Raw genomic sequence first — 22,316 nt, forward strand, 5'->3', positions numbered from 1 at the left:
CCTACAGTCCATGCTCCGCAACGAGAAGCCACCTCAGTGAGAAGCCTCGGCACCGCAATGAAGAGCAGCCTTTGCTCGACACAGCTAGAGGAAGCCCGCGCACAGCAACGAAGATCCAACGCAGCCAAAAATAAATAAATAAAAAAAAATTCATCTCAGATAACAGTAATGCCTTGTGGAGACAAAATATTAAAAAAAAAAAAGTCTATCAAAATCCATCTGTTGTGCAAGGTGCATAGTATTCCAAAACATGGAAGTTCCATATTCCATTTAAAGTCCCCTACTCTTGGATATTTAGATTGTTTCAATTTTTCCATTTGTAGATGTTTACTACGTACACCTTCCTGCATTTGCTTGAACTACTTGCTGGAAGGGATGAGCCCAGGCTGTTCTAAGAAGACCGCTGAAGTGGATGCTACTGGGCTCCCTCTCCTCCCCTTACTGGCCCCAGTGGAAAACTACACAAGGAAGAAGGAACTTGAAAGTCCCTTTTTCCAGTGTGCCCTTACATTGTTCTTCACCCTGTACTGACAAAGATTAACAACAAGTTGGCTTGCAAAGGAGAAACGTCCGTGGGATCTGGCTCCATTACCACAAAGCAGGACAAAAGGGTGTATTGGGGGTTTGAGGGACAATAAATTAATAACTAGCACACCTACCATATATTCTATTGGGCATTGCTGATGGATGATAATTTGTTTATAGTTATATTGAAATTGACCACCTTATTGTACTTTCCTTCTGATAGTTTTAGTTTATTTTTCTATGATGTAAAAAGGGAAAATTGTCTTTCCAGAAAATTTATATTCATTTCCAGAATTTATACTCATTATTTTCTTAGTCTTATAGCATTGTCTAGAACTCCCTAAATATCTTGGGACTTCCCTGGTGGCATAGTGGATAGGACTCCGTGCTCCCAATGCAGGGGCCCCAGGATCGATCCCTGGTCAGGGAACTAGATCCCACATGCATGCTGCAACTGGGAGTTCACATGCCACAACTAAGGAGCCAGTGAGCCACAACTGAGAAGCCCTGCAGCCACAACTAAGGAAACCATGTGCTGCAACTAAGGAGCCAGTGAGCCACAACTAAGACCCGGTGCAACCAAGTAAATAAATAAACAAACAAATAAAAACCCTGGACCTGAGCCCCAGCTTCCAGCTCTCTGGTTCAATGACTTTGGACAAGTTATTGGACTTCTTGGCCTGTTTCCTCCTCTATAAAACTGAGATGAAACCCACTGCTCAGACTTGTAGAGCGTTGAGGAAACGTATTTATGGTGCTTGGTCCCACGCCTGACAGGGCAGCTGCCACTGGCAGCTATTATTACCATTCTCAGTCTGCTGTCCTGTTCAAGACATTTCATCCCTTATTGGCTGGGAGCTAACCGGGGCTGCGACTGCCCTGCTAGCCCTGTGATCTGCAGAGACAGGTGGGGTCCCAACAGCCTCCCTGATGCAGACGTCCTCAAGGTCATTTGGTGTCAGACTGAATGTAATTGTGAGAGCTGAGCTGCAAACCTAGGACAATAAGCAAGCTGAGCCCACCCCTCCCCAGCGGGGGAAAAAAAAACGTAGAGAATGGGAAGCTTCAGAGCTAAAAAACCAGAAGGCCAGGAGTAAAACAGCCAGGCAGGGGCGGTTAGGGCAAATTATAAAGGACATGTGCAAAGAGACCAAGGAGGTGAGAAATAGGAGAGGAAGCTGGCAGCAGCCTCAGAAAGGACCAGGAGGGGCAGGGTCCCTGGTAAGTGAGAAATCCTCACTGGATTACAGCTGGGTCCTCAGGGACGCAGGTGAAAACGTCCAGTCACAAAATGCAGGCCCCAGTGCCTGAGACAGGAGACAGGGAAGGCAGGAGACACTGAGCATGAATTCCCATGCTGGCTTGGCCCTCCTCCCGGCTCCCAAAGAGAAGAGCCCAGGGAGGGTCCAGAGCTCAGTGGGCAATGCCTGGGACAAGTGACCACAGCAGCAGACCACCCCACCGGGTCCACAATTTCAGAAGTGGCCAGCTGACTTCAGGTTTGGAAACCTCTGTGCTCAGAAGCCTTTGCTATAGGCTCTGGAATGGGTCCAAGCCAGGTGAAGGCTGGGGAGGAAGGTGCCCAAGCCCCCAGAGGGATGACATAGGGATGGCTGAGTGAGGAGACACTGGGTTGACTCCGGAGCCCCCACTTCCCCCCGCCAAGTCCAGGGTCAGCCTCCAGGGCCCCACGAGACAGAGCTATAGGCTGTCGCTCGAATTCCAAGGCCTTTAATTTGCAGTGAGCATGCCTCCTCCTCACCCGAGCTCCTCCCATGTTGCCGCGCCCCATCCCCATGCCAGCACCTCCCCAACTCCCTTCCTGGGCCTCCCAGGTCACACCCCCGCAGCAGCTGCCCCTGCTCCAATCCCCCTCCTTCCCTGTCTCCAGGCCAGCCCCTGCCTCTCAGCCTCCTAGGTGGGGGCCGGAGGGGGTGCCGCCAGAGCCCCGGCTGCCCCCAGCATCAGCATGGCCAGGGCCTTGGGCCCCGCCGTGTGGATCTTCTCGTGCCGGTGCAGGTTGGAGCGCCGGCTGAAGCTCTTGCCGCACAGGGGGCAGGGGTAGGGCCGGACACCACGGTGGGTGCGCTGGTGGGCAGTGAGGTGCGAGCTGTGGCTGAAGCTCTTGCCGCAGTCGAGGCAGTGGTAGGGCTTCTCGCCGGTGTGTGTGCGGTTGTGGGCGATGAGGTTGGAGCGCTGGCTGAAGCACTTGCCGCACTCGGGGCACGGGTAGGGTTTGACCCCGGTGTGGGTGCGCTGGTGGGTGACCAGGGCTGAGCTCTGCGTGAAGCACTTGCCGCAGATGGGGCATTTGTGCGGCTTGGCGCCCGTGTGGGTGCCCTGGTGGGTGACCAAGTCCGAGCGGCGGGTGAAGCGCTTGGCGCAGCGGTCGCACACGTAGGGCTTCTCACCCGTGTGGATGCGCTGGTGCTGGATCAGCGTCGAGTGGTGGCTAAAGCTTTTCCAGCAGGACGGGCAGGTGTAGGGCTTCTCGCCGGTGTGGATGATCTGGTGCTGGATGAGGTGTGAGCTGCGGCCGAAGCGCTTGCCGCAGTCCGTGCACGCGTAGGGCTTCTCACCCGTGTGCGTGCGCCGGTGCGTCACCAAGTGCGAGTGCCAGCTGAAGGCCTTGCCGCACTGCTCGCACTTGTAGGTCTTCTTGCCGGCGTCGCCGTCAGAGGCCAGGCCCTCCTCGCTGCTCTCAGGGGCGGTCGTCCCCCCCTCTCTGGGTTGCTCTGGGAAGCGGCCCTCCTGGGCTTTCGGGATGCCGATGTCAGGCGGGGCTGGTTCCGACTGTGCCTCCACCACGGGACCCGGCTGCACATCGTCCTTGGCTGGCCCTGAGCTCTGGCTGCCGGCTGCTCGCTGCCCACACCATGGGGCGTCCCCCTGGGCTCTCCCCACCCTGCTTTTGAAGGACTTCATATCCCCAAGGGCTCCCAGGGATGGGGCTAGCTCCTCCTTGCCCACCTCCATGGCTCCTGGATAAAGAGGGATTCCAGCAAGGCAGAGGCTTTCATGAGGGCCCCGGGGGAATTGTGGAGCTAGAAATTAGGGCAAGGACCTGCTGGGAACCCTGGAAGCAAGAGCCACCCTCCACACAGGAGGGAGGGCTGGCGGCCCTGCCCCAGGAGGGGCTGTGTGTCTGCACCCCACAGAAAACCACCCGCACTGACATGGGGCACCTGGGAGTGACAGCCACGACCCTACTGCCTCGCCCACCTGTCACCTCTGCACGCACCTCTCTTCTCCTCCTCCTCATCTCCCATCTGCTGGCAGGATCCCGAGGCCTCGCCCTTGCCCTGCACTTGAGAGGCCCAGAAAGGCCTGCTGAAGGGAAACCCTGCTTGGGAAGAGATGCTGTGCTCAGTCAGGGCCTTTCGGGCTGCACAGCAAGGAGAAACCACCCCCCACCTCCCCGGAGAGATGATGGAGCAAAAGAAGAGGGGATGCAGCTCTGCAAACATGGGGCAAAACCAAGTGAGCTCAACAGTCACTGGGGGCAGATGGCCATGCCCTCTCAGGATGCACACTCCGGGGCAACCTCCAGGCACACTCTTCTCAGGGCTGGGCCAGGTCAGCTGCTGGCCACCTCTATGTCACACTGTCCCCAGCAGTGAGTCCAGCAATGTCAGAAACCAGATGCAGTCTTTCTATCCTGCACCTGCACCTTCCCAGGATCACAGGCAAAAAGGGCTCCTGGGGGAGGGGCAGTGGGCAAAGAGAGGCCAAGTGGGAGGGCCTGCGATAAGAGGGCCAGGGACACTGACCACCCAGAAGTCAAGGACCAAAGGCCCATTTGCCAAGTACCCCAGGGTGAGGGCCTGGGAATTCTGGTCAAGTCAGGAAGAGAGCAGAAGGGCCCTGGCCTCCATGCCCTGATCCAAGCCCCATGGGGGGGAAGGAATGTTTGGACCAACTGGGTGGTTTAGGGCATTTGTGAGGTCTGCCATGGGGCTGTGGAGTGGATGCTGGTTCCCTCTGATCTCCCAAGACTTGCCTGGACCTGCTGGCCTGGGCCCCGGAGAGTGCTAACAATGGGTGGTGAGCAAACCAGAGATAATTAAAGGTGTGAGCACAGCAGCTGCTGTGATCCCGGGGTCCACCAGGGACAACAGGGGTCTTGGCCCGCCATCAAAGTCAGAGGGTGGAATTACCAAGACCCTGGCTCCACCTGGACTAGCAGGTGTGCAACAGATGTGCACTGACAAACAGACTGAATGACCGAATGAATGACAATGAATGAATGAATGCTGATTTTTCCATAAGCCCTCATAAAAGTCTGCCATGAAAACTAGAGCCTGAAACTGAGGAATCAAAGCCCTGGGACTTTACTGCTTACCATGAGAAAAACCAAGGGAGCCAAGGCCCCTCTGAGAAGAGGACACGGCCCTGGGGTGGATGTGACAGCTCAGAGTCAAAGGCCTGGAGGGATTAGCTGGCACTGTTCCCCATCCCCTGGGCTAGCAGCCCGGCCCAGAGCCAGGCTTTCTGGTCAGATACCTCTGAAGCTGGGCTTGGAAGTGGGGGAACTACTGGAATAAGCTAGGGAAGAACTGGAGAGAAGCACAGTCTCTAGGTCGGCACTGTCCAGCACAGCAGCCGCTAGCCACATGTGGTTATTTCAATTCAAATCTGAGCTGATTAAAATGAGATAAAACAAAAAACTCAGTTGCCCTAGCTGCATTTCTAGGGGTCAATAGCCACATATGGCTCATGGCTACCATATCAGCACCGACCAGAACACATCCATCACTAGGAAGCTTCTATAGTACAGTGAGGTCTGGATGAGCCACAAGAGGGGGTTCAAGCCCTGGAAAGGGAGGAGGAGGTGATGGCAGATAGGCCCCACCGCTGACTTCCCAGGGCCTCAGGAAGCAGCACTCCAGCACGAGTGAGCCCTTACCCAAGGACAGCCCGTTTCTCTTCTGCAGGATATCCCTGTAGAAGCTCTGCTGTGTGTGGTCCAGCCGCCCCCACTCCTCCCGGGAGAGGTACACAGCCACATCCTCAAAGGTCACTGGCATCTGAAACAACATGAGATGCCCACTCTCCAGGACACGCCAGGACGTGGTGGAGGGGCATGGTGGTGCCAGGACAAGGGCAAGACCCCGACTCCCATCCTGCTGACTCAAGTGAGGCTGGCCCTCGGGTGTGATGAAGCAGGACAGTTGCCCAAGGAAGGCTTTTGTGGGCAAGAACAAAGAGCTTGTGTACAGCAGAAGACAAGAGACAAAAACAAGGATCCTTCTTTTCGGCACCACTGCCAAAGCTCAGGATCTCCAGTCCCCACCCTCAGGTCCAGCGCTCAGATCCAGAGGATGATTCAGAGACGCTGTCCCTCCACATCCTTCGGCTCCAGCTGTGGATGGGGACACTCACCTGGGACCAGGCAGTGAGGAGCGCCGCGGCCATCCGCCGGTCTCTGGTCCTCCCCTCGTGAGAAAGCACAGAGATCTGGGGGGAGGGGAGGGCTGAGAGAGGAGAGAGGTCCTCAGCGCGGCCACCTCATCCCGCTTGGCCCTCCCACTCCCCGCAGTGAGCTCATGCCAGGCCCACCAGGGAAACCCACAGTGCCTCCAACTCCACCCCCGACCTGATCCAAGAAGAGGGTCAGTGGGCTCTGAGGGTGAGCGGGGGCAGCCTCCAAGGGGCAGGTGGGGCAGACATCAGGGTCTCCCCACCCGGGCTGAGCGTCCACCTGGGAAAGTGCCTCTCTCCACATCCCCCTCCTCACCTCCGCCAGGCAGGAAATGTGATTTCTCCTTAGAGCCCTGGCTTAGGGGCACCCAGCCCCGTACTCCTTGAGCTCTGGCCTCCTGTGATGCCCCCTCAGGGTGCGGCTCTTCCGGCTCCATCTTGATGTGGGGTGACTCCTGAGTGGCTCCCAACGGCACTGTCCCCTCCGACTCGGAAAGCATTTCTTGACAAGAATGCCCATGACCTGGAGTCTAGAAATAACAGCCCCATCAGCACTGGGACGGAGAATGGGAAACACAGCAGAACTCCACACTCGGGGACCTGCAGAGGCAGACACCGAGGCTGGCAGAACGCACACCCAGATGCAAGGCTGGCCCTGCTTCCGTCTCCGTCCCTGAGACCTGCATATCCGTGGTTCACCCTGTGAGGCAGGACAGTGAGGGAAGGAGGGGAGGCTCATCGAGGCCCTGCTGGGTGCCCACAGGGCAGATGCCTCTTCCCAATTTGAGCCTCCCACCTCCCACAGGAGTGTGGATTGTTATTCTTTTAATATATGAGGAAACCGAATGTAGTTGGCTGGGTTGAATAGTGTACCCTCAAAATTCATGTCTACTCGGAACCTCAGAATGTGACTTATTTGGAAAAAAGGTCTTTGCAGATGTAGTTATGGATCTTGAGATGAAATAATCCTGGATTCAGGTTGGGCCCTGAATCCAATGACTGGTGTCCATAGAAGAGGAGAGGACACAGGGGCTTCCCTGGCAGTCCAGTGGTTAGGACTCCCGCTTTCACTGCCGAGGGCCCAGGTTCTATCCCTGGTCAGGGAACTAGGATCCCACAAGCCATGCGGCAGCCAAAAAAAAAGAGGAGAAGACACAGAAACAGAGGAGAAGCCATGTGAAGATGGAAGCAGAGGCTGGAGTGATGCTGTCACAAACCAAGGGACACCTGGAGCCACCAAAAGCTGAGAGGCAGGAAGGATCCTCCCCTAGAGCCTTGGGAGGGGGCCCTGCTGACCCCTTGATTTTGGGGTTCTGGCCTCCAAAGTGTGAGAGAATAAAAGCCGGTTGTTTTAAGCCACCCAGTTTGTGGTCCTTTGTTACAGCAGACACAGAAAACTCACACCCCCAGGCTCTGAGAACAGACAATGGCCCAAGGTCACAGAGCTTGGAGTGACTCGGCCAGGACTTGAACTCAGTGTATCGGACTCACAAGTCACCCCCAGGGCCATAACTTCTTGAAAGTGACAGGAAGACATGTGGCCTTGGGCCATTTCAGTCCTAACTCAATTGGTCAGAGCTGTTGGCAGTTTCTGATTTGGAAAAAATAAGTCCAAGCATACCTCTAACTGTGCTGAGGCCTTGTACCCACCTAAGTCTGATGGAAGGGAAACTCCTCTCAGGCTCACCCCCTTTAGCACTGTCCCCCACAATGGGACTGCCAGGATCCTCCCTCCCCTCTTCATAGCAGCCTCTGCCCCAGCCCTCTGGGAGGTGAGGAGCAAGCTTTTGAGTCAGGCTACCGGGGCTGGAATCCAGAACCACCACTTACCAGCCTTTCAGTCCTGAGCAGAGCAGAGCACTGGGAAAGTCACTTCCCTTGCACTGGGAGGCCCTGGTGAGGCCTCATCATCACCACCCATAGCACTGGGCACCGGCCAGCCTTCTGCTGGGAACTCAAGCCTATCCCTCCACCTCCCCACCCACCTCAGTATATAAGACTCTCAGGCCAGGAGTCAAAGTTCCTGGGAGCCACACAGGCCAGGCGGCCTCCGAGACTCAGCTGCTCTGCCTCCACACAGATAACACGTGAGAAAGAGCTCTCCTCTCCACAAAGTTCTGGATAAACAAAGAGCAGTGCTGGTAATTATTATTATTACTCTACTGTGTGAGCTGACAGAATCCAACATCAGCACAGAACGTTGTGGACATATGAGGCCCACTGGGAGTTACAAAGGCATTATGGAAGGGAAACTGAACTGCAGTAAAAATTCTTTGTGCTTCTATGGTATGAAAACAGAACTGACACTTGATTTGTACTTGAACTTACAGCTACTGGAAACCGTAGCTGAGGATTTCCAGGTTTCTCTGACCTAGGTTCTAGTTGCTGTGGGTGGTGTTTTATATGTTACAATAATGAGCACCTACGGGCTGATGAGCTGCTTACAGAGGCCTCTCATGCCTATTATCTTCTCTGAGCCTCCCAACCACCTGGCAAGACAGGTGGGAATGGCAGGCACATGATCCGCATTTTATAGATGACACACCTGGTTCCCAGAGGCCAAGGGACCTGCCCAAGGTCGCACATCCCGCTGCAGCTGACTCATGTTCCCCCAGTCCCAAGCTTGGTGACCATGGTCTCCCCGCAAGTCGTAACTACGCACACACAGGCAACAGGTACAGGAAGGGCTATGTGCTCAGACCCAGAGAGAGAGGAGGTGCGGGCCCAGGCAGAGGGGAGTAGAGGGTAGACTGAGGCTTGCCCATATGCTCTGAGCACTGTTCAGAGAGCAAACCCCACCCACGGGACCCCTGTGCAGCCCCCTTACTATCTCGTGTAGCCTTTGGTCTGCTGACTACCGAATTCACGAGGCAAAGCAAAGCAGTCCCATAGAAGTCGATTCCCAGGTGGAAGGTATTTCCCATCATACCACCTTCTCTTCAACATCCCCCCACCGCATCTACCAGCCCTGCTCCCACGGTGAGTCTAACTCATCCATTGGTCCAAATGCCCTGCCTTGAAAATCCCCTTCCACTCCAGTTCCTTCCAGTGCATGCCTCCCTCACCCAGCACCCCATCCATACCTCTTGGGCTCCCTCCTTGTCCTGGGTAGCACGGATGCCTCCACCATCCGCAGACATTTTCTGTCTCAGAGCTACAAAGCTCAGCCGAGTTGTTTCTTGGTCTTGTTGGCCAAGTCCCCTCCAGCTTCTGGCCAGGAGCCTAGAGGAGCAGAAGGAAATCAGCCAGTGTCTCCTGGACATCCCTGAAGCCCCCCAAATTCCCACGCCGGACCAGATCCATCCCTGGTCCCAATCAGAAATAAAACCTCCGAGACGCCCTCCAACGGTCTCACCCTCTATGTTGTTTTTTGGTCCCTCTCTTTGACAGAATGCTATTTTGTATTATCCCGTTTATCGTTGAAGCAAGACTCTCACAGCAACTGGGTTAAGGAAAACCGGGGTGACTTGAAATCTGAATCTCCTGTCATCAGGAGCCGAAAGGTCTGCAGAGATCCTGCGAAACAGGTGCTGAGTGGGGCCCCGCCCACCACAGCCAGCTCCGCGGAGGAATACAGGCCCCGCCGTCTCCCGGGTCCAGGACACACACACACACACCCTGCGCTCGACCTGACTCGGTCCCGCCTGGGATCCAGAAATTGAGCTGCCCGCTCTCAGCAGCCCTCCCTGCGGCTGCAACCACCCGCCCGGGCCGGGTGTCCATCCTGCTCACGGTCCCGCACAGATGATGTCCTTCCTCTTTCCGAACCCGGGTCCAGGCCTCCTCTCCCTGCCAGCCCGTAGCCTTCCACCTTTGACCCCGTCCCCTCCTGCCAGCTGGCCACCCGCGCGGGTCTCGGGATCCAGGCGCCCTCCCAGCCCCCCTCTCACCGAGGTGGAGGCGGAGGGGTCACCTCGGGCGGCGGAGCCCCCTCCCCCGGGGAAGGGAGTCTCCGCAGCCTACACCGGGCGCGGGGAGCCGGGTGGAGACTGGGATTAGGGACAACAGGAAGTCCCTCCCAGATCCCGTTCCCCACACAGCTGCAGCCCTACAGCGTTCCCAGCTTGGAGGGTTCCGGGTCTGGGGTCCCGAGGCCGGCTGCACCTGCTCTCGGCCGGGAGGTGACTCCCAGATCCGCGTTGCCGGCTCACGATCGCTTTACCTGGCACGTGCTCGTGACACCAGCCAAGCAGGAGCGCCAAAGTGGGAAAATATATTTTGTGTAAGGATTTTGATATTTGACGTTTCAAATTGCAGCTGTCGTTACAGGACGAAGGACACTTTGCCGAGTGGACGGATATGGTGGTCCTTTTCAGTACACAGAGCTCCTGAAAGTCTTATGGGTGTCTCCGTGGAGACGTCCCTGGATTTCATTTAAGGCTCCCAGACCAGTCAGCAGCTCCTCTGGGTTCCCGCCAAGACTGGCATGGAGTTCTCTCTCCCTAAGAGCAAACTTAGGAAACGAAGAGACCTGGGAACTCCTCAGTACCCACCCCTACACCTATGTCTCACACTTTGGAAAGATGTGGCATCAATCTGATTTTTCCAGACGCTGCCCTCCCCCCGCCCCCGACCAGCTCCCTCTCAAGGCTAGGGATAGAGGTGACAAAGGGGTCTGACCCAGCCATGCATGGGGTCCCAAACCCTCAGACATCCCTGGTGGCTTCATAGTCCACCTCTCAGCTTCTGTCTTCCCTTCAGACTCTGAGAGCTAAGGCTCCCAAAACGGGAGAACAGAGACTGCGCTTCACTCCCTGGGGCAAGGCACTCATTTCTCCTTAACAGGGCACAGGGGATGAGTGTCAGGAAAGGGGTGAGGGCCAGCCCTGTAGTCAGATTCCAGGAAGATTCCTGCTGGAAACGTTCCCAGGCCCCCTGCCTTCGGCCTATCAGAGTCCTCTGAGATACATCCACTTCACCCAGGAAGACAGGCACCACTGGCCCTTGTACCACCCCATCGGTGTGCTGTGTGCACTCACAAGGGTTCAATTTTTTTAAAACTTAGTTCCCAACGCTTAAAAAATTAGGAGGGTTCCAGGACTTCCCTGGTGGCGCAGTGGTTAAGAATTCGCCTGCCAATGCAGGGGACATGGGTTCAGAGCCCTGGCCCGGGCAGATCCCACATGCCGCGGAGCAACTAAGCCCGTGCGCCACAACTACTGAGTCTGCGCTTTAGAGCCCATGAGCCACAACGACTGAGCCAGCGTACCACAACTACTGAAGCCCGCCCACCTACAGTCTGTGCTCCACAACAAAGAGAAGCCACTGCAGTGAGAAGTCAGAGCACCACAATGAAGGGTAGCCCCCACTCACCACAACTAGGGAAAGTCTGCACGCAGCAACGAAGCCCCAACGCAGCCATAAATAAATAAATTTATAAAAAAATAAAAGTGAGGGGAATTCCCATAAAATTGATTTTCTTGAGAAACCAGAACAACCAGAGCAAACTTGGACCCATATTCCTCCCATTCCGGGCCTGATCTCAGGGTGCTACCTTTGGTTCTCCACTTGGCCCTTGCAGCATTTTGAGTTTGCAACTCTGCTTTTGGAGTTCAACTTGTTTTAGGAGTCCTAGAATTCTTATTGATTCTACTATCACTTTGATGAAAGAAAAATTACCCCCAGGGTTTGGCTCTGGTCAGTATCTCCAGGTGTTTTAATCCTCAAAGTAAAGAGAGATGAACAAAATTGTATCAAAAGTCAATACTGGTTTTAAAACAGAATTATAAAATGAGAAAAAGCCACAGGGGGCCCTGGAAAAGATGAAATGCGCAGTCTGGGAGCCAGACTGTGTTAAGCCAGTGTCCAGAGTAAAGGAACTCAACCTGAGGTGGACCATCTCACACATGGCAGTCCCAGGAGTGCACCAAGTCCAGAAAGAACGGGTGTGTCCTGATTCCTGGGCAAACGTTTCTCTACCAGACAAAAGGGGCTACAGTTCAGGGATACTGAGGAAGCCCAGAGGTTTGGATCCCACCATGGGATCACCTAAGTTAGACCAAAAGAAGTCTCAACATTTATTTAACTGTTCAGAAAAAAAAATTATATATATATATATATATATATATATATATTTTTTTTTTTTTTTTGTATGCGGGCCTCTCACTGTTGTGGCCTCTCCTGTTGCGGAGCACAGGCTCCGGATGCGCAGGCCCAGCGGCCATGGCTCACGGGCCCAGCCGCTCCGCAGCATGTGGGATCTTCCCAGACCAGGTCACGAACCCATGTCCCCTGCATTGGCAGGCAGACTCTCAATCACTGCACCACCAGGGAAGCCCCAGAAAATATTTACTGAGCATCTGCTATGTGATAGATATTAGCTCCTTCTTGGAAATGAGAGGAAACCCTTCTAGGGCTGGCTCTAGGCCTGAGCAGGTCTAGGAGGAAGGATTATTGATATTTGCTTTGTGGGAATTGCAGTCTCCAAAAGACTTCAGACCAGGGCAGGGTGAATCAATAAGTAGAGATCAAAAACTTAAATGCCTTCAGCAACCACGCAGTACCATAAACCACCAGTGCCTTGGGTGTAAGACCGGAGTGGGAGAGACTTCAGGGGCCTCAAGAAACCATATTTTGTTTAAAGGGGGCGGTTGGGGGCTCAGTATTGCCCAAGCATGAGGTTTTTTCAAGAGAAGCCAAAAAGAATTCAATTTCTATGTGAAATATCCTGACTTTTGAATGTTGATGACTAAAAACAAAAACAAAACAAAATTAAGAACTCCATACAATTCCAGCAGAAAACATCTGTTGTCCCACTCACAGGCCACCAGGTTAGAGAGTACTTACCTCAGGAGCCTGTTTACAAGGCGCTTATCAGAGCTTCAGGCACGGGAAACACTCAACAAATGCCAACTCCACTATCCTGCGGCTTCAGTGAGCTTGAGTAAGAGAGAATACGCCACCTTTAGTAAATCGTGATCTACCCTCAGACTGGCCTGCGAGCTGATTCAGGTCTTAAAGAGGACCTTACAAAAAAGCAGCCAGACTAATAAAAACTAGAAAAAAGAATCATCTGATGTAAGAAAAATAAAAACAAACGTGTGTTAATGAACACCGTTAAGCCAGGCTGGAGACAGGGAAATGCAGAGATTTAGCCTTAGGAAGGAGAGACGATAGGGGCAAATAAAGGAATGTAAGAGAAGCCAAGAAAAATAGGAATAATCGAGTAAACAGCAGAGAAAATGTTAACCATTGAAAAAGAAGAAAAGGAAGCCAGTACAAGTGTTAGGTAGGTGGAACCCCGGAAATAAAACAAATTTTGAAGAAAAATAACAGAACTCCCAGGGCCGCTGGAGACCAGGTAGTGAGAGTTCAGGTGCCGGGCGGCCCGCTCACCGCTGGTGGCGTGGAGGCAACCCTGAGGCCCCGTCCCCTGATGCGAGACGGACGCAGGGGGAGGCGTTCGGAGCCACAGGAGGCCCAAGAGCCCCGCGCGCACAAGTCGTCGTTCCCCAGCTCTGCAGCCCGCAGGGCAACTATGCAGGGAGCGCGTCTCCCAAGCAACAACTGCCCCATCCCGCCCCCACGGGAGACGCGGTGATTGGCTGTCGCCTCCCTGGCCCCGCCCCCCACAGCACCGCCCTGCTGCCCTTACCTGCGCGCTGCTGTCCGCGCTCGCGAGGGGCAGTCCCGCCGAGGGCGAAGGGTCATCCTGGTGCTGCCGGACCCTGGCCGGTGTGCCCGCGTTTTCCGTCCGGCTGCCCCGTTCCAACTTCCGGTTTCCCCGGGTCTCTCGTGGAGCCCGCCTGTGGGCCAGGGGCACGGGGGCAACGGGGGCGGTGAGGACCGCGGGGCGGACACCCGGGAGCCCTCGAGTTTCCGGTGGGAAAACTGAGGCTGGCTGAGCGAGGGCCCTCAGCTTGAGAGCGCCGGCGCCGGGGTACCCGGGAGCACGAATTCCGGCCCAGCGCCCCATCCAGCCTCCCAGGTCAAGGGTTTCCGCCCCTCACACGTTTTGAGTTTTGTTTTGTTTTGTTTCAAAAATGGGAGTATATGCTGCTGACGTGCCCCCTCTGTGTGCGTGACACATATTTAGTATAAAAAACATATAGAGAAAACAAAACATGTAGCATGTCAAAGACATACACAGCCATACATTATGAAGTGGTGAAAGCAGATTTTATTCGGTAACTACGGACAGCAGGGCAAAGAGCTGCGCTCCATCCGATGTGCTGCAGAGGTGACTGGGTGTTTCAAAGGGAGAATGGGGGCTGCGGGGGGCGGGAGGTAGTGAAAAGTCACAATGAGCCAGTCAGTGAAGCTGCAATTAGGCCAGGTGTGTCTGCTATCTGGCAGGTGTGGGAGGCAGGAGGAGTCTATCCTCCCACAGAGAAGGGAGAAAGAGGCCCTGTCCCTCCTGATGAGTACATTTCAAGGGAATGGCTCTCAGGTCAGTGAAAGATTGTAAGAGTTATAATCTTCTTCTGGGTTATAAGAGACACATATTCACAATTATAAGCCCTTTTTAGTAAGTGCTCTAAGAAAGGGAGGCTAGGGGCCCATCATCAGGCATTAGCTAGAATGAACAGTAAATTTTCCTGGCAGCTTTGAGCTTTCTCAGGCAGGCATTTTAATGGGGGGCTGGGGTCATCATGGCCTTATGCTGCTAGAAGCTATGCTAGAGTTTGGTCAAGTCTTAGGGCAGGTTTGGACGGATGGTTATGTGTCAAGAGTTCTACTGTTCTCAAGCGGTGCCTTGCTGTTTTTCAACTGCGGCATATTCTGTTGTATGGCTACATCACAATGTCTAACCAGGAGCCTACTCATCACCCAATTCTTGATGCCCTTGCCTTGCAGCAACTGGAACTACCCAGCAGCTCTTATTGTGGAGGCTTTGCTCCTTTCCAGTGGGTGAACAAGACTATCATCTGATCTTGCAACAGGGCAGGCAGAGAGGCTGCCAACCCCAAACCTGGCTCCTGGATCTCAGCTGTGATGCTGGCCCAGAAGCCTGCCCATCACAGTCAGCAGAAATGGCTTTCTCCTGCCCTGGGCAAGCTCCAGGAGGAAAGGAGGCTCCTCCCTAGGCAGCAATTCCAAGTGCTTCTTACCATGATTGTCAAGGCTGGCAGCTTCAGCCTCAGCCACACAAGCTGTGAACACCAAGGCCAGAAAAGCCCCCAAACTTAGTAGGGTTGACTGGATATATTCCCCCAAACACCCACATACCACCTTCCAGAACATTTTCTCTACCTGGGAGCTAAAGACAGCTTACAGTACAGGCAGGGAGGGGATTCTCTGTTGAGACCAAGCTCAAGAGTCACTCCACTTGGCTCTTTGGAGGTAGACATTAGAGTAAATTAAGTTACTTTCCCTATAGAGGTTGCTGCATTTTTAGGAAACCAGGACACTATCATCATCCTAAAATACCCTTCACTGTTGCTGCAGTCACCTCCTGCTATCTGATACCTAAAGGGTGCCCCAGTCTTGGGTAGAGTTTAAGGTACATTCACTCACGAAAGCTAAAGACACTGAAGCAGGTGGGGATGGGAGTACTTAGGAGGCATTCTGATTGGCTCAGCTCTGAGGACCCCTCCTGGAAGCAGATGACAATGGCACTCAGGCACCCACCCTTGATGTCCTTTTCAGCCCTTCCTCCTGCTGCACTCTCTGGCACCTACCCTCAGCTCTCAGACTCCTTCCTCTACATGGCGTGTGGTCTTTCACTAGTGTCTCTTCTATTTTTTTTTTTTTTTACTCAGTTGGGTGTGAAAAAAAATGTAGAACTTCCATTAGTTTTACTTTCTCTCCTTTTAAAAATCCTATTTTTGTGAATGCTTTATAATGTGAAAAAAAATCAGGGTTCCATGGAGAAACAGCTGATCCTAGGACTGGGGCAAGAAATGCACAAGATGAGTCTGCAGACAGTGGGAGGGGAAATGGTACAAGCTCTCTGGACAAGTGTGGCAGAATCTTCTGAACCTGACCATCCACATACCCTATGACACAGCGATTCACTCCTGGGCACAAGTCCCGCAGTACGCACTTATATGGTTACCCGAGACCTACAAGAACTACTAAGCGTGGCCTCAAACTGAAAACCACCCCCGTGTAGACACAGTAGAATGAACAAATAACACAATGGGGGAATACTATTCAGGGAATAAGCAACGCGTGGATGACTCCCTCACTGTGGAGTAAGGTCAGATGAGAGTTCCTATTGTGTGACTTCACTTACACGGAGTTCAAAGACAGACCAAACAAATCTGCTGTGGTTGGAAGTCAGGATAGAGATTATGGGGGAAGGGAAGTGACCAGAAGGGGGCACCAGAGTAGGCCCGAGAGGGCTAGTAAATTCTAATTTGATTGGGATGCTGGCTAAAGGGCTGTTTTCGCTTGGTGGAGACTCATGACGCTCTTCGTTTTTGGTTTGCGCACAATTTCTGTACATTACACCTAAAAGTTTACTTTAAAAAAAAAAGGGAAATGAATGAAGAGAAACCATAAGACCATTGCTATGATCCAGGCAATAAATGATGGTGACCTGGACTTGGTAGCAGCAGTGGAGGTAGAGAAACACATATATGAAAAATATTTAGGCTATCAGACCTACAGAACTTGGGGACTGATGAGATGTGGGAATGAGTTAAAGCAAGGGGGTCAAGGATAAATCCCAGTACCTGGCTTGAGCAACTGAATGGATTGTTCTACACTTACCGAAATAGAGAATACCAGGAAAGACAAGGTCTGATGTGGAATATTCCTTCAATCCACATTTAGTGAGTGTTTACTATGTGCCGGGCACTGGAGATACAGCAATGAACAGCAGCAAAGCCAGTCTTGTGGAGCTTGCGTTTAAGTGGCTGGGTGAGGGACTTCCCTTAACCACTGGTGGTCCAGTGGTTAAGACTCCGTGCTCCCAATGCAGGCGATCCAGGTTTGAATCTGGGTTTGATCCCTGGTCAGGGAACTAGAACCCGTATATATGCTGTAACGAAGATCCCGCGTGCTGCAACTAAGACCTGGCACGGCCAAATAAATAAATAAATAATTTTTTTAAAGTCATACAGTGGTTCACCCTCTCTTCAGTGCTTCTCAGTCATTTCTACCTTAGCAGTGAGATTAGAGTAAACCTAGCCCAGAATCCTGCCAAAGTGTGTTCTTAAGTCTTTGTTCTGTCCTGAATTCTGTACCACCTGGAATTAAACCAACTCATTAAAAAAAAAAAAAGAATGAAGAGGAACTGGCAAAGTGGGGATGTGAGTGAAAGCATCCATTCCAGGCCAGGGCAGGATCAGACTGGCATGTTCAGGAATTGAAAGGCAAAGGAAAAGAAGCCAGAAGATGAGATCCATGGTGGGAAGGGGCTGTGGGATGAGCCCCAGGCTGAGCTGTCTGGATTTAGTTCTAAGTGCCATAGGAAGCCACAGAAGAGCTTTGAGCAGCAGAGTGAAGGGATGCAATTAAACCATCTGCCCAAGTCGCACAGCAGCAAATGGCAAAACTGAGACTGCAGCTCGGGCTTGCAGAGCCAATGGCTGGCTCCTACCAAAGAGACAGGATGAAACACCTGGGAGATAGCTAGTTTACAGACACTGAAGAAAGACCAGGACAGGTGCAATGCTCACTCCTGTTCTTATCAAAATCCCCAGTGCTTCTGTACCAGGGCTGGTCCTTAGTGAGGGATCTGGCTGTACCATAAACACTGCAGTTACTCCATCAAGATTGCAACCACCCAGAGGAAAATGCTGGGGTTACGGCTGCAGGAAAAGATGTTACTAATGCAGTTAAGAGACAGGCATTTAAGCCTCTGGATGAACCAAAGGCTATTCAAGGGATCACAGTGTTTTTAATAGTAATTCTTCCCAGAGCTGGAGAAGGATTTCTCCCCTTGCCCTGAATAATTCTAAATGGAGGAATCCTAAGGAAACTGAAAATACAAGGAAATTTGTTTTTCTTTTGCAATCTCTGAAGAGATAAGAGGAAAGAAGAAGACCCCATCACCCCATCACTATTTTCAGGTGCTTTTGCTGACCTGGATAATACTAAACTTAATTTTTTTTCATATTTAATAAATAAATGGTAAGTTGGGGTTTGTTTTTGTTTGTTTTTTAGACACCAGTTACTTCCCCCCAAAATCTAAGGTAACAACTAGAATAGTTTAAGTGTGCATTTTCAAGATAATTTTAGAAGATATTGATATATATCCTAAACAGGTAGATTTATATTAAAAGTCCTTTGAAGATGCGTTTATCATTTTTAGTAAATGGAGTAAAGTAACAATCCAGCAACTTCACAAGAATTTTCGTCTCTCAGTGGCTAACACTCTGGGAGAGGGGAGTGTATTGATATTTTCAAAGATAAGGACGAATGTGAAGGGACTTAAATGTTCAGCTCTTTTTTTTTTTTTTTCCCTCGCCACGCGGTTTGCAGCATCTTAGTTCCCGGACCAGGGATTTAACCCGGGCCAGACATCGAAAGCGCTGAGTCCTAACCACCGGACCTCTAGGGAATTCACTTAAGCCCTTTATTTCTGCAAAGTAATTTGAGTTAATAAACCTTGCCCCCGTGATCTGGTCCTGCCCGGTCTGTAAGCCTCAAGGGGGCAGCACTTGTCCCTTCTATTCAGCACTGGGTACCCGGGGTCAGGGACAATGCCCGGACATACTCGGGGAAGCAAATATTTCCCGAATGAATGGTGCGCGCGCGTGGTGGGCCAGGAGCGCGGGTATTAGCCAAAGCCCATACCTGGGCCGAGAGTTAGGATTGAAGGAGGCCAAAAGGTAGTGTTGGTCTTGTCTCACTCCAGGCACTTGCCTTTCTGCCTGGATGCTATTTCTGGGAGTTAGGTCAACTTGGTCTCTGCTTTTCTGACAGATTTCCAGGAAAGGTGTGCACCTGAGTCGAAGGTCTGGAAGACAGCGTCAACAGCAAACACCGAGCCTTCCCTCTGTGCTCCCAGCCAGCTCCCCCAGGCTCTCACCTGGACGCTCCAGGCCCGAGGCACCGAGACCACCTTACCCGAGGAGGCCACGCTCCTTCCTGCAGTTCTCCCCCATCATGTCTAGACAAGGCCCACAGCTCCCGGTCGAGTTGCCCCCACTCCCAGGGGTCAGACACGGCCTCGTCCTCGAAGGCGGCAGCCATAGGTGCGCGTGTCAGTCCTGGAGGCGGGGCAGGAGCGGTGGTGCCCGGGGGAGGGGGCGTGATGGTCCAGCCTAGGTATAGGGGTACAGGAGACGCCTCCGCCCCGCCTCCCAGGCCAGGCCCAGCGGCGGGGTTTCCTTTCCACATCCGGGGTGGGGTTTCATAGTCCCGCCCCGGGTGGGTTTCCTGGCCCGCCCCAGAGAAGGAGGGCTCAGTAGCCCCCGACTGCCCCCGAGGTAGCGGGAGTACGCGCTGTGGAGTGCCCGGTGCGGGGTGCCAGCAAACCTCGGAGGGCGGTGGACTCTCTGCTCGGCGGTTCCTCATCCATTTTGTCCGTCCTCACGTGTGCCAGGCGCTAGGCTAGGCGCGGAGGATGCAGAGCTGACAAGGGAAACGGACCACTGTCCGCAGGGAGCTTTGGTCCAATGAGATCCACGCTAGACAATTAAAATAAAGGAACAGGAGAAGCCCAGGTGCTGTTAAGTGCAGGAGACAAGACCCGGCCGAGGAGCCAGAGCAAGCGCAGGATCTGGCCGCCCGTCGGGGCAGCCTCTGAGCAGGTTGGAGCCCTGAACGCTCAGCGGGGCACCGTGGACTCCCCAGAGGAAGTGCCCATCTGGCTGGAGCCAAGGGCATGACGCAAAGAGGCCCTTTAGAGCAAAGGGAAAGGCTTGACTGGAGTTAGAGTTGGACTCAAGGCTGTTGGTGAGGTCACTTCGCCTCCTGGGAGCCCCTGCTTGGTCATTCGTAAAGCTGGGACAAAAGCCACCTCTAAAGATTCTTGGGAGGATTTTAGGTGCCAGTGTCGACCAGTGCCCTCTCTTCCCCATCACATGGTCCTGTTCCATTTTCTAATTAGCACCTGTGGTTTGCTCCTGTACCCTGGCGTGCAAGCTCAGGACTGTCCCTCACGTTTACCTCAGTATCCTCTTTGCCCGGCACATAGCAAGCTTTTTTTTTTTTGGCCACACCTAGCACCATGTGGAACTTCCTGGACCAGGGATGAACCCGCGCCTCCTGCAGTGGAAGCGCAGAGTCTTAACCACTGCACCACCAGGGAAGTCCCAGCAAGCATTTGTAAATGGCAACTCTTGTCCCCCAAAAAAGTACAGGGTGACAGACGGCCAAGGGGCACAGGGCCAGTCCTGCTTAGGAGGGGGGCAGCTGTTACTTGGAGGGGTAGTTAGACTCTCAAATACAGGCCTGGGTTGGAATCTGGATCCACTGCTTTGTCTTTATTTCTTTGGCCCCGCCCTCTCCCCACCCCACTCCCAAACTGGGAGGTTAAGGGTTAACTCTAGGAAGCCCCCCTCACCACCTGGATGGGATTGGGGAAGGGAACTTCCTGTTCCATTTTCCCGGAGTCCTTTCCCAGGTTGGCCGAGGCTGACTCTGGCCCTGGGGGCCCTCAGAGAACCCCTCAGCACCTACACCTCTGTAGTGGGAACCCCGAGTGGTGAGTTGCAGGGAGGCCTGGGGTACAGGCTTCCAGGACAGACTTAAAGGGTTCGTTGTAGCTTGGAGAGAGAAAGGGGGCTCCAGGCCTCTGTGGTGGGATGGGGGATTAGGGTGCTGGAAGAAAGCCTTGGGTGGATGTGGTTGGTCCATGCTGGGGAGTACTGGCGGGCCTGTGGCAATGGGGACATTCGGGAGGGTCGCTGGACTTCCTGTATCGTGGGCTTGCTGTACCCGCTGGGGAGTGGAAGGCAGGCTCCACGGTCCCCCAGGTGGACCGGACTCATCGACTCGGCCCAGCACTGGAGGGGAGCCCGGCCAACAAAGACAAGTGATCCAGGGAGAAAGGGAGAGCCCCTGGCCGAGGACCCCGGCTCTGGGTGCTCCCATTGTCTGGGTGGGTCCGGTGGCAGCACCTCCACCCCAGGCTGGTCTAGCCTAAGCCTCTCCGCCTCTCGAGGTTCCAAATTAAGCTGGTCAAATATCGGAGGATGGCTGAAAAGCTCCCCCAGCAACCCAGCCCACCCCCCACAGATGCGCATATTAACAAAGCTTTTGTCCTGGAGACTTGGGGGGAGGGAGAGACTCTCCAGGGCCTTCGTCCCTTGAATTCCACCTCTTTCAAACCTTTTGGAGAGACCTCCCCTGAAGGTTCCGGCGCCCCACTTGCCTAAGCCTGAGGGCTGGAAATCGGAATGGCCTTGTTTTTTCTGATTCATGCTGTAATATTCTGGTTAAGACTAGGCAAATCGCACAGGGTGGGAGGGGAATTGGGTCCTTTTCTGTTTCTGAGCTTTTGCACCATAAAATCAGCGTTCTCCCCTTAAAGCAAATCTTGGCTCTCCCTGGTGTGACCTTGAGCAAGTCACCCATCCTCTCAGAGCTTGGTCTTTGCACCTGTCAAATGGAGAAATTATAACTTACTGCGTGGACTGGAGTGGGATGAAGTGACCCTAAGCAGAGCCCATACAGATAAGCACTCAGTACATGCCAGCTGTTAATACAGGGTTCCTGATCACACGTGATTGGTTCTCTAATTATTTTGCTCACGCTACCAAAACACAATAAAACAAAAACCCATTTTCCTGAACATTTAGTAAAGACCTTTTCTGCACCAGACATTTTTTCATGCATTCCTCAATAATTAAAACTGCAAGGTAGCCAGGTGGGTGGTGTGTGTGCAGTCCCAGAAGAGAGGTGCCAGTGGGTGGAAGGAGCCCCATGTGCCAAAGTGCAGGAAGGAACGGACGTTGGACAAGGCTGTGGGGGAGAGAATGGAGGTAGGGGAAAGCTGGGGAGATTCTGGAGTGGTGGGGGGAGACTGCAGACTGGCCGGAGGGAGTGGGTAGGTGGGGGAGAGGGAGGGAAGCTGGGAAGATGCTGGAGGGAGGTGGAGGGAGGCTGGTCAGGTGGCCACACGTAGGCCTGGGTCTGTGTTTTAGCATCACAAACCTCTCCCCTGTGTGGGAAGCGCTAGGCCCAGACTTAAAACACACGGGTTTCATTCGTTCTTTTACCACATCATACCCCACTCACCCCACCTCTAAAGGAGGTTCAGAGATCCCTCAGCCCTGAATGAAGGGGACTTAAACTATCCAAAGCTCTTGACCAGGCTGACTTCTCCCTGGCTCCATTGTCAAGGCTGGGCTGTCTTGGGGAAATATCTGTACCTCTGAGCCTGGGTGTCCTGGGCTGTAAAATGGGTCAGTGATAGGACTAGCTGTTGGCTGTGGTTGTTTGTATTTTTACTCAGTAATGAGAACAGTAAGGTGTTCTCATTAGGCACACCCGACGTGTACTCTCTAGCAGGTCGGGCACCGCTCCACTCC

The 22,316-nt window shown here is 53.4% G+C and overlaps 1 protein-coding gene across 12 annotated transcripts; it reads right to left on the bottom strand.

The window, feature by feature from the left end:
- Positions 1 to 2,234: 2,234 nt before the first annotated feature.
- ZNF205 (zinc finger protein 205) lies at positions 2,235 to 13,409 on the bottom strand. 12 transcript variants are annotated; one of them, XM_027117615.1, is made up of 8 exons: positions 13,282 to 13,409; positions 12,733 to 12,824; positions 9,030 to 9,168; positions 6,263 to 6,476; positions 5,908 to 5,999; positions 5,432 to 5,552; positions 3,767 to 3,871; positions 2,235 to 3,506 (listed from the first exon to the last, which is right to left on the bottom strand). In XM_027117615.1, the coding sequence occupies exons 3-8, from the start codon at positions 9,084 to 9,086 to the stop codon at positions 2,440 to 2,442; spliced, it is 1,656 nt and encodes a 551-aa protein (XP_026973416.1). In that variant the 5' UTR covers positions 9,087 to 9,168; positions 12,733 to 12,824; positions 13,282 to 13,409; the 3' UTR covers positions 2,235 to 2,439. The 12 variants fall into 12 exon arrangements, with proteins under 12 accessions (XP_026973416.1, XP_026973411.1, XP_026973409.1 ...); XM_027117610.1 differs by lacking the exons at positions 12,733 to 12,824; positions 13,282 to 13,409 and adding exons at positions 9,302 to 9,462; positions 9,679 to 9,940; XM_027117608.1 differs by lacking the exons at positions 12,733 to 12,824; positions 13,282 to 13,409 and adding exons at positions 9,302 to 9,462; positions 9,564 to 9,940.
- Between the last annotated feature and the right edge of the window lie 8,907 nt (positions 13,410 to 22,316).

The sequence above is a fragment of the Aethalodelphis obliquidens genome, unplaced genomic scaffold (assembly GCF_003676395.1).
Source record: "Aethalodelphis obliquidens isolate GAN/ISIS:26980383/991018 unplaced genomic scaffold, ASM367639v1 scaffold18, whole genome shotgun sequence".
NCBI lineage: Eukaryota > Metazoa > Chordata > Mammalia > Artiodactyla > Delphinidae > Aethalodelphis > Aethalodelphis obliquidens.

Coding starts and splice junctions, on each gene's coding strand:
- ZNF205 (XM_027117605.1), bottom strand. CDS start 9,209: ATGTCCAGGAGACACTGGCTGATTTCCTTCTGCTCCTCTAGGCTCCTG. Junction 6,000..6,262: donor ACATTTCCTGCCTGGCGGAG/GTGAGGAGGGGG, acceptor CTCCTCTCTCAG/CCCTCCCCTCCCCCCAGATC. Junction 3,872..5,431: donor GAGAAACGGGCTGTCCTTGG/GTAAGGGCTCAC, acceptor TCTCTTCCCAAG/CAGGGTTTCCCTTCAGCAGG.